This window comes from Teleopsis dalmanni, chromosome 1, assembly GCF_002237135.1.
Source record: "Teleopsis dalmanni isolate 2A chromosome 1, ASM223713v2, whole genome shotgun sequence".
Classification (NCBI taxonomy): Eukaryota; Metazoa; Arthropoda; class Insecta; order Diptera; family Diopsidae; genus Teleopsis; species Teleopsis dalmanni.
In genome coordinates this window covers 169,238,569-169,249,977 of record NC_051846.1, presented here as the reverse complement: position 1 = coordinate 169,249,977, position 11,409 = coordinate 169,238,569, and the positions used below count along the sequence as shown (strand labels likewise).

General features: G+C 27.1%; 1 protein-coding gene across 1 annotated transcript; it reads right to left on the bottom strand.

Moving 5' to 3' along the window:
* Window positions 1-5,997: 5,997 nt before the first annotated feature.
* LOC119670075 (high mobility group protein 20A-like) lies at window positions 5,998-8,144 on the bottom strand. Its single transcript, XM_038080189.1, has 3 exons — window positions 7,430-8,144; window positions 7,207-7,366; window positions 5,998-6,841 (listed from the first exon to the last, which is right to left on the bottom strand). The coding sequence occupies exons 1-3, from the start codon at window positions 7,776-7,778 to the stop codon at window positions 6,103-6,105; spliced, it is 1,248 nt and encodes a 415-aa protein (XP_037936117.1). The 5' UTR covers window positions 7,779-8,144; the 3' UTR covers window positions 5,998-6,102.
* Window positions 8,145-11,409: the final 3,265 nt, after the last annotated feature.

Here is an 11,409-nt window from a genome sequence, read left to right as displayed (position 1 = left end):
ACATTACCAAACATTAATTTATACGATAATTATTTGACTATAATATTATTTGATACACTTATCTTTACAGAAATGTTATTTCATTAATAATTTTTCTATAAATGTGTTTAATTTTCTATTGAGTAAGGTAGGAGGAGTGCAGTTGCAGTAATAGATAACTTCTGTTTATATATAAACACCTACTCGTATATGAGTATCTGTAACATATATTATGTCATTTTTGTAATTGGTATGGATATTTGTTACAAACGTCTGAAAACTTTGTAGATGATGTCATATTAATAATCAATTAATGAGTGGCGATTCTATCCCATGCAACTTACGCTTAAGAAAACTTTTATTACCTCTCTCATAATGGAACGACAAATCTAATACCAAGTTTTTTAGCATTTTTTAACAAAAATATAAAAATATTATTTAAATTAAACTAAAGGGACTACCATATTTTATGAGTATATTTATTTTGTGGGTATGAAATTCAAAATATCTTATATTTGTAAGATATAAGATCCTATACCTTTTTGTATTTTAATTGTTTTGATTATATTTTTAAAATTCTATATAAATTTATAAACTTAATATATTATTATTTTATTTGTGACCAAAAATAATAATAATTTAAATAGAAATAAAAAACTATAATTTATTATTTATATTTAAAATGAGTTTATATTTCATTAAAATATTTTTCCAATATTTTGTCTATCTTGGATAGTCATCTGCAGGGATACTGAAGATACAAACTGAAGATACCTATCGAAGATAGTCGAAATATAAGAAAAATATTTTAATAAAATATAATTAATTAATTATAGTTTTTTAGCCTGATAATAAATTAAATTGATTATAGCCAATTAGCCTGATAATAAATTAATTATTATATAAACTTAATATACTGAGCGCTTAAATTTTTATTTAGTAACCACGACCTACCCTACACACTTTAATCCTTTGTGGTATCCAATTTTATGTTTAAAAAAATATTTTTAAATTAATAAGAAATTCAATTTATGTGTTCTTTACAGTAATTAATATAAAAACCATTTTTTTTCTATTTAAATATTTTTAACAATATTAAAAAAAAACAACTTCAACTTCATTCACTTTACCAACAAAATAATGTAGTCTCAAAAACACTTAAAATATTACCAATTTTATTTATTTAATTATTAATTGTATTTATTTATATCTTATTGATTTTTGTTTGCTACTCATTTTATGGATTATTTTAATCTATGCACTTTATCATTACAACTAACCATAGCGCTGATAATAATAATGACTTTTTGTCAACATCATCATTATCGACATCATCATCATTATCACAATAATCACCAACAAATCATTTATCACAGAAATTTCGCGTATTTTTCACCTGTGTACACACTTCGTTGTTGTTGCTACTCTGCTGCGTTTGTTGTTGGTGTATTGCACAGGCGCTACCTGCATATGAGCCGCTATTTTTATATTTTTTCTTTTACAAAACTTTAAAAAGATCTAATTTCGTTTTAGAATATAAATCTGTTTTATTCAAATATTTTATAATATATTTAAATTTTATATATAATTCAATAATGCAATGCACATTTTTTATTTAAATATTAATAACATTTCCATCCCACAAAACTCTTCCGCGCGAACTTTCGATACACAATCATGTGGCCCGACGAGCTCAAACTGAATTACTTGGTTGCTTGGTCGCTTGGTTGCAAATGTGAATCCAACACAACATTGTTGGATGTTGTAATGTGCATTGTGCGTGGTATTTGAACATGTTCGATGCTGTGTGTAATTACTCAAATCAAAAGTATACTAAGAAAATGTATCTTTTTGGTTTAGAAAAATGTTTTTTTTAAATTATTTTTTTTTAATTATTTTTAATTTTCATATTAATTTATTAATATATATAAATATGCATACTAAATAAAATTAATTGAAAAACAAATTACTTTAATTATTTTTATTATATATGAATATTTTTAAATAATACTTATAAATAATACTTAATATTTAATACTAATAAATAATAGTTATAAAATAATATTTATAATACGATGGACGTGTCAAAGTCGCTATTTTGATTTTATTTATTTATATCTTAATTTTAGATTCACTAATCATACAGTAAAAATGAAATTTTAAAATGAAAATATATATACGTACATACGTACAAACATACATACATATATAATATTTATAATGTAAATATATAAATTACACTTGCATTTGTAGTTCATACAAATTATATATGGACTATAAACTAATTAAAAAATTCGAACATTTTTTAAGACCACTGATGATGCAAGTACTCATACAATCCGCAACATAGCGTTGTATGGTCAGCCAAATTTCAATAAATTAACAAAACTTTTATTGTTATCTTCTCATTTCTATTCGAATCTTTCTAACTTGTAAATAGTTTCTTTTTTCATAAGAGGCATGGGCGTACACAGGAAGGGGCTGAGTGCACTCTTCACGTACATATTGAGAAAAGAATATATTAAATTTAATAAACGGATTGTAATATAGTAAATAAGATGCCAATAATTCTATATACTATATATATATTCTATATACTATAGTATATTCTATAGTATATAGTATATAATTGTGGTTAACATTTAATACGTAATATATATTATTTATGTTTATTTCAAAGATAATAAAGAATATTGTTTAGCACTCCAATATTTATTAGAAGTGCAAGAGGTTTATTGTGTTTACTTCGTCGTTGTCGATAGCACGTGGACCGTATTCTATATCATTTTCCAACACAATCAAAACAATGTCTTATAAGTTTTTTAGTTCTTCATGAACTAAACTACTTTTAGTTCTTTCTACGCCACAATAATATTTCTTATGCCATTTCTAAAAAGGTGTTTAAATTTATGGGTGTACCATAATACATTTTATAGTAGGTTTGACTTTCAACCATAATCAAATGACTATTTCTTTTATAAAAATAATTTCTTTTCATTAAAGTTATATTCACTAATCTAAGACCAATATTAATAGTTGAGATAAAGATAATACAAAGCAAATACTCTAAAGGAAAACACTTCATCAAAATAATGAAGAATCCAATTGCTTATACAAACAATATACATTATGGAACTCTTACCCTCATTTATGACGTATTGTCTTAAATGTTGTATTATAAAAGCCGATCATGTGGAAATAATTGACGAATTCGAAATCAAACTATTTTGTGCAATCTGTTCGCTTATTCCACAGCATTCTTTTACGAATCTCACGAAGTACCGGGACACGTGACAGCATTATTAGCATCAGAAGTTGATAACCACCACTGAACAGTTTTAAACCAAGTGAAATGTGTTGTCACTGGCACTACTTGAATTGCAAATGCTGTGCTGCAGTGGGACCGACTGCGATTGATTTTCTTTCGCTCTATTTCGGTACACTGGCAGGGGGAGGTGTTGCATTTAATTTTGATTTTCATCCCCATTTCAAGTTTCCTTAAATATGAATGCCCTAAACTAAAGGAGGTGTTGCAAAAATTCTTTGTTTGCGATGTTTTCCTGTGGGAATTCTCTACTGATATATGGAATAATTTAAGGGCATATAAATTCACGGTCACGTCGTCCTCATGGTTTGCAAGTTTTAATGCATTTTTAATCCAATTACTTAATTCAAATATTATTTATACAAATTGAGGTTTTAGAACCAAATATTTAAAACTTTATCCATATAACCAGAGTCATAAAACAATAAAAAGGCAAAAGAATTGCAAAATGTACCTTTAATGCTCTGAATTAAATAGTTCTGAAAGAGATTATTTGAGATGAATCCATAAAAATGCAATTAATTACTCGAATAAATAAACTACCACGATGTCTGTTTTAAAGGTTCCAGAAACGGTCAAGTCTATACTTCATAGTCACTTGGCCATAAGGAGTAGATGCAATTTACTACTTGGATTATAATGTTATAATTCTTCAAGAAGAACAATAATAAGGAAGATTCTTTAAAAACAGTTGAACTTCCAATGATATCACAACAATAGTACTGATTTACAAAATTTTCGTAAAAGCAACTCACTACACAGACTTACTAACGTAGGCGTAGACAGAATTCGATATAGCACGGAAAATGTTTGCACAAAATTAAACCAAAAAGGCTCTTTCCACTAAAATAATGACTGCTTAAATACCTCTTATTATATTTTCCATACCTTGGACTTTAGACAATCAGCATTTAAGGGTGGCAGTATTCTCACATGGGTCTTTTTTTATAATGAAAATATTGCTTCGGTACCCTTTTGCGGATGTACTATTCTAAAAGCTTTCCCTTGGTTACTTCCATGGCTAGTAATCATTAGATTTATTTTCCTATATAATTATTATCAGTGAGACTAAATAAACAAATAACTTAAGGTTATTATTTTGATTCAATGACCCTCATACCCCCATTGAGCCATTCCTTTGCTACAGAAAACCCTTAAGTTTTGGAACCATCAAAAATTCTAAGTTTATTTTAAATAGGAGCTTTTGTAGCTGGAGAGGTACATAGCAGATATGAAACAGTTTCGTTGTCTTCCTTACAGTTACGACAAAAGTAATTAAAAGGCCTATTCTATATCCTGTTATGATTTCTTTACCAAAAGGGCCTTTTAAGCACACACACTATTGGAGTGATATCTTTATAGAAAATTTCAATAATATTGCTACATTTTTTTTCTATTTGAGAAGAAACAACTTGCGTACAACTGTCTATATATCGTTAAGCCTAATATTAAACCTAATATCGTTAAATCTAATAATAATTTGTATTATACAAAAAAAGTTTTATAACTATTTATATAATGAAAATAGTTTGTTAAAATTAGTTAGAGGTTTCGAATATGTTCCTAAAGCATACTTTCTAACTAGCTCATCTATTTTAGAATGACTATTTTCCTCACATAGATTATTTAAATGTTTCAAATATGTGTCTGAGGCACCATATTATTGCTGCAATATCCCTTTTATCAGGAACTTAGAGAAAGAAAATGTTGGACTTAATATAGACATCTCTCTCAGAGTCAAGTAGTTAAGTTGGCAACTCATTAACTAGCGAACCCAATCTTTAAAGTTTGTCACATTCTTTAACCAGTTAAAATTATTTTCTTTATCCTTTCCTAACTTATTTTTTACACTTTCTTTACACTTCTTACGTATTTATTTTTACCTAAAAAGGAATCTATTAAGATAATAGTTTGAACTTCTGTAATCCTATATTGTTTAAGAGAAAAAACAGTATTAAAGTGAACTTTCCATTTATTATCTCAAATAAGTTATTTCGTTATCGAAGAGTTCTCATGAATTGCAAAGAGTTATATATTATTAAAAAAAAAATTAATAAAAAATAATACAATTAATTTTTACTTTTATTAGTTTTATAAACATGATAAACACATTTAACCGTAGTTGTCAATAAGTATTTGCATCGTTTCTATTTTATATTATTTACAACATTTATTAATTAAATTTTCTTAAAACCTTGTGCAGTTAAATAAATATTAAAATTACATATTTCTTATATTAGTTTAATAGGTTGAAATAATTAGTTATTAAATTATAACAAAAAAAACATGTTTTTAGCTTAAAGAAGAAAAAAAATCAATAAATGGAAAAAAAAAACATTAATAAATTAAAAAAAAAATTAATAAATTAAAAAAAAAATTAATAAATTAAAAAAAAAATTAAAAAATTAAAAAATATCAAATTAATGTAAATAATTTACATTGATATAAATATTGCTCGTTTGTAAAATAAATAAATTATAATTATAAATAATAATAATGTAAAGTAAAAAGTGTTATATTCTATTTCATTTTACATTTTAATAACAATTTTTAATTCTGTAGTTGGAATGTTTATCTATTCTCCAGCTAAACAAAAACAATACTGAATTAATTTAAAATAAGATAAACTTGAGAAAACTTATTTTAAATAAACATTTTTGAAATTTTAATTTCAATGAAATAACAACCTTTATTGCGTATATATAATTATTGCATAAATAATTAAATAAATACACTTATTAATAAATAAACTTACAAATCATCAGCCTTTGATATGTTGGATTGGAGGTTAAAGATACTTACAATTGTATTTGTAAGTCTAATTTACGCAAAATATCCTTTGCCTTATTTAAACAAGCAGGTCCATGAGTATTGGAGGTGGCCATTTTATATAGTTCGCTCATATATTTTTCAATATTATCAGTATTAGCACCATTAGGTTCCATTGGCAATGGCAAAGTAGCAAATGCATGAGCTAATTTAACTTTTAATTTACCTAAATAAAGTTCCAGCAAACGATTCTTTTCCTCCAGTTCATTGTTTTCATTAGCCATTTTCTCAACTCCAAATTTCATATTCTCCACGTGCTTCTCTAGTACAGCATTTTGTTGCTCTAAATCCGCTTTAGATTTACGTAGTGTGCGAAGTTCCATATCGTGTACTTTATTATGGTCCAGAAATTCATTAGTGAATATTGTTATCTCACCAGGCACGGTAGCAGCTAAAGCAGATACATTACTATTGTTAGTGCTGTTGTTATTGGTATTGTTATTAACTGGTGTAGGTGTGCGTTTACGTTTAGTTTTATCACGATTTTGTATTGTTGCTTGAATTGGTGGTGATGGTGTTAACTCTTTTTCTTGCGTATTCAACTTCTCCTTATCATTTTCTTTACCAACGGACTTGTTACCATTTGATTGTTGTTTTTCTTTCAGCACAGTCTTGCTTTCACCTTTACGTATTGGTTTATTCTTAGCCAATTCACTAGCTAGCACATCAGGATGGGCTTTAAGAAAGACTTGTAAATCAGCTAAATATCTGTTAATAGAAAATAAGTTTTTATTATATATAAGGATAAGATAGAAATTAAAAATTTACTGGTTGTGTTTTTACTACGAGATGTTCGAATACATTTTATGTAGAATAAAGTAATAAGTATTAAAACTTATAATTATAAATAATGAAACCTAATAATGTAACAAAATACAGTCAAACTTCCATAACTCAAACTTCTATAACTCGAATTTTCTATAACTCTAACTAAATAGAGTGCAACAGGGTTTAGAGAGCAAATTACATACAATTACAAAAAATTTGTTTAACTCGAAGTCGAACCATTTCTTTGCAAAATGGTACTTCGAGTTACGAAATTTTGACTGTATATACAACGATAATAATCTTACTTTTTTCTTTCTATTGCTGCTGCTTTAATGTAGGGAGCTTTCCGTTCTTCTGATAGTTGCCCCCATTCTTCAGCAATCATTCTGGTGTGTTCCATAGCCGTCTTGGTAGGAAATTCCTTTCGCATGGTTTCACGTCTCTCATTCATGTAACGCACATATCCTAAAATTTTGAATAAAATATTTAATATAATAAATCAGTTATATTAAATGAAATTTAAAATACCTGTCACCGGCATCTTTGGAGCACCAGCGACTTTAATTTTACGTCGCTTTAATATTTGATCATCGTATACAGATGTCGAAAAAGAACTTGTGCTTTTGCGTTTCTTGCTCGATTTAGCTGGCTGTGATGGCTCCTCTGTATCAGACAAAGTTAATACTGCTGGATGAACATCGTTGGATTTTTCTGGCTCAATAATAGTATCCGTACTAACCTCGGATACTACATCACCTTTATTAGGCGTTGCAACTTTAGCGTTTATGTCGACTGTCACGTTGTCAACCTTACCCTTATTATTAGGTACAACATCAAGTTGTATTGGCATTTTACCAGTTAAATTTTCTGCTTCCATTATATGTCAACTAAACAACTTAAAGCACAAATAATTTTTTAATCTTCTAACTACTTTTTAGTTCTCGCCAACCAACAAAAATTGTGTTTCGAAGAAATGAAGTAAAGTTTATCGATAAGTACAGAAGTACTTATTCACAATAAATCAAATATTTGAAATTCAAATTTTTTAAATACCGGCCACTTAACTGTGCACAGGATAACAATTGATATATCAATATTTATTTCAAATTTAATACTTCAGCGATACGAGCGATATAATTTGCTGTTACCGAAAGCAAGAACAATACTGAAATTATGTCAATGTAAATTTTAACTTCAACACATCAAATATTTATGTATCTTTAAAATTTTATATGTTTACTTGAGTAACACATAAAATATCCTCATTTAATTTAAAGTAAAAACAATTTCATTATTAAACTTTGTTAGACGAAAATTCACAATTTTTGCCTTTTTGATTAAAAATATATTTTGAATAAAATGCAAAACACGATATTTTATTTAAAGATTAGTAGCAAACGTTCTGTACTGTCAGCAATAAAATATAATTAGTGCAAATTTGACAAGTGTGTAAAAAAACATTCACAATAGACTGATCAAATAATATCCGATCTAAAAAAAGTAAAGAAGTAAAGGCAAAAAGAAACTCAATGTTGTTGAATAGAAAGGACTATTAGGCCTTTTCGGTGGCTCGCAAGTACGGCAAAAAATGCATGTTGGCCTATGTTGGCCACGCGAGTCATTTGACATCACTGTGTTTTGTTTTGACAAACAGCAAATCTTGTATATGTGCATATAAATCAAATATATTTATATAAAAATATTATAAAATTAAAATGAACACGGAATTAAAAGGAATGGTAAGAATATTGGAAATTTAAAAATAAAACACTAAGATAAGTAAATTTTTGTAGGTACTGACGATGTTGGGAGAAGAAAGCAACGTTTTGCAGCGGCCGAGGGATGCAAGTTATTTCACGGATTTTTTAAATGTTATGAATGCACTCTAGAAAACACTTCGTTTCCTTTGTGGTCCATAGTTTGCGTGTATTTCTATAAAAAAATTTTTTAGAAAAACTTCAAAAATTATGTTTGTTTTATTAATTTTACGTATGTAAACTACAAATTATATGAAATAAAATAAATGCAACTTGGTAATAACTAACATAATAAAAAATTCAATGTGCTTAATACTTACGATTTCTCCATTCTTATTATTTCTTCGTTACTTTTCAATATTTTTCAAATTTTTGAATTCTGTTTGAATTTTTATTTCCTCAATGTTTGACATTTGATTGCACTATTCGTTGGAATTTTCAATGAAGGTTCACAATAGTTCGCTTATTGCGTTGGTAACATTTTCTTTTTTACTGGCCGATGTGATTGGCCAGCATAACTATGCTGGCCGAGGTAGAGAAAATAGTGTTGTTGTTTTGCGTACATTGCGGCCAGTATAGGCCTGCATAGGCCAACAACTTGCTGTTTTTTGCCGTACTTGCGAGCCACCGAATACGCCTATTGTTGATTATAACAAAATAACACAAAATTTGTTACTAATAGGTAAACTTTTGAACACTTAATCGTGTTATTAAGAGATACATATAGTTTGTAAAATAGATCTGGTATTTGATATAACCAGATATAATAGGCCTTTTCGGTGGCTAGCAAGTAAGGCAAAAAATGCGTGCTGGCCTATGTTAGCCACGCGAGGCATTGACATCACTGCTGCAATGTGTCAAATGTTTTGTTTTCACCAACTGCAAATCTTCTTTATGTGCATAAAAATCAAGTAAAGTATATTTTTATAAAAATATTAAAAAATTAAAATAAACACGAAATTAAAAGAAATGGTAAGAATATTTGAAATTTAGGAATAAAACAATGAGATAAGTAAATTTTTGTAGGTACTCTCAATGCTGGGAGAAAAAAGCAATGTTTTGCAGCTCCCGAGGTTATTAATTAATACATTTATTGTAATTTTTTAAATAGAAAATTTTGTGTTACAATTATATGAGTAGTTTAGTTCAATAAGAAACAATATTTTAATATGTAAATATTTTGTAATTTATTTATTAATATCACAAATTAACGTGTAAGATTAGTTTTAAGATTGAAATATTATGTTTTTGAACTAAAATAAAAATACTATACTACTACTACTAGATACTTACTTGAAAATATTTTACATAAAAGTAAAATAAATTTAAATATGAATTAAAGAAATTCTAAACTTAAACATATATATTACATGAAATGAATATAACTTATTTTTAATTATATTATCAACTTATTTATTTATTCTTATTTCTTTATTATATCAACTTATTTAATTTATTTTAACTTGTACATAACTTTTTTCTAAAATTTATATAAATATATTTACATATTTTGCGTAAGTTTTTCATGTAATTTAAATTTATTTTCTTCCAATTTCAATTTTCTTTCTTCTAATTTCAATTCATGATCCCATTTCTTTTTTATTTTTTCCTTTAATTCATTCATAGTTTCTTTAAAAAATTTTATTTTCTCTTCCCCTATCCTTTTCTTAGCAAATAACTTCTTTTCATAATATTCTTGACGCACAGATTCTCTTTTGCGGTTGAATAATAAAGTTGAAAATTATGCCAATTCCTGCATTGGCGATTCTTGCGTTGTCGATCCTTTCGTTGGTGATTCTTGCGTTGGCGATTCATTCATTGGCGATTCATGCGAAGTTATGTGACACTTACGGCAATTCTATCTGCTGTCATGTCCTCAAGTACATGTTGGTATCCAAGTCTTTTTTTTAGTTTCCAAAAACTCTCTCTTCGTGTCAAGTAGCATTCTATATTGTTCAATCTTTTGCTTTTTTATTATTTCTTCATTATTTTTCAAGATTTTTACACATTGTTCAATCTTTTGCTTTTTTCTTAATTTTTAAATTTTGTTTGAATTTTTGTTTACATATAATTTTTGACATATGATTGCAATATTCGTTGGAATTTCCAATAAATGTTCACAATAGTTCGCTTATTGCGTTGGTGACACTTTTTTTTTACTGGCCGATGTGGTTGGCCAGCATAGCTATACTGGCCGAGCAGAGAAAATAGTGTTGTTGTTTTGTGTACATTTCGGCCAGTATAGGCCAGGATAGGCCAGCAACTTACTGTTTTTTGCCGTACTTGCGAACCACCGAAATTCCCTAATATAGAAATAGACCAAATTCAGTTACTGGGTTTTCGATTAATTGTAACGTAAATTTATTTTTTTTTTGAAATTACCGCACTACTATTAATTTTCATTTTAAGGTAAAACAAAGGTGAACTCCATTTACCATAATTATGTATTGTTATCAAACAAACAAATACTATGTTCAACCAGCCAAATTTCCTTAATTTCGTAAAACTGAAATTAAGTAAATTTCGAAATAAACATTTTCCCCAAATTAAAGAAATCATATGTATTTTATTTACAAATCGAATGTTAAAAATTACATGCTCCAAACATCATTTGTATTTGGGAAATTATAAAAATTATATTATGATAACTATAAAGGTTGTATTCAGTAGTTTTATTAGCTTTAGTGGATTTCAGTTATGTGGATTGTTATTTTTCACTTTATTTCGAATCAAGTCACAGTTTTTTCTTTA

Coding starts and splice junctions, on each gene's coding strand:
- LOC119670075 (XM_038080189.1), bottom strand. CDS start 7,778: ATGGAAGCAGAAAATTTAACTGGTAAAATGCCAATACAACTTGATGTT. Junction 7,367..7,429: donor TCCAAAGATGCCGGTGACAG/GTATTTTAAATT, acceptor TCAAAATTTTAG/GATATGTGCGTTACATGAAT. Junction 6,842..7,206: donor GCAGCAATAGAAAGAAAAAA/GTAAGATTATTA, acceptor TTCTATTAACAG/ATATTTAGCTGATTTACAAG.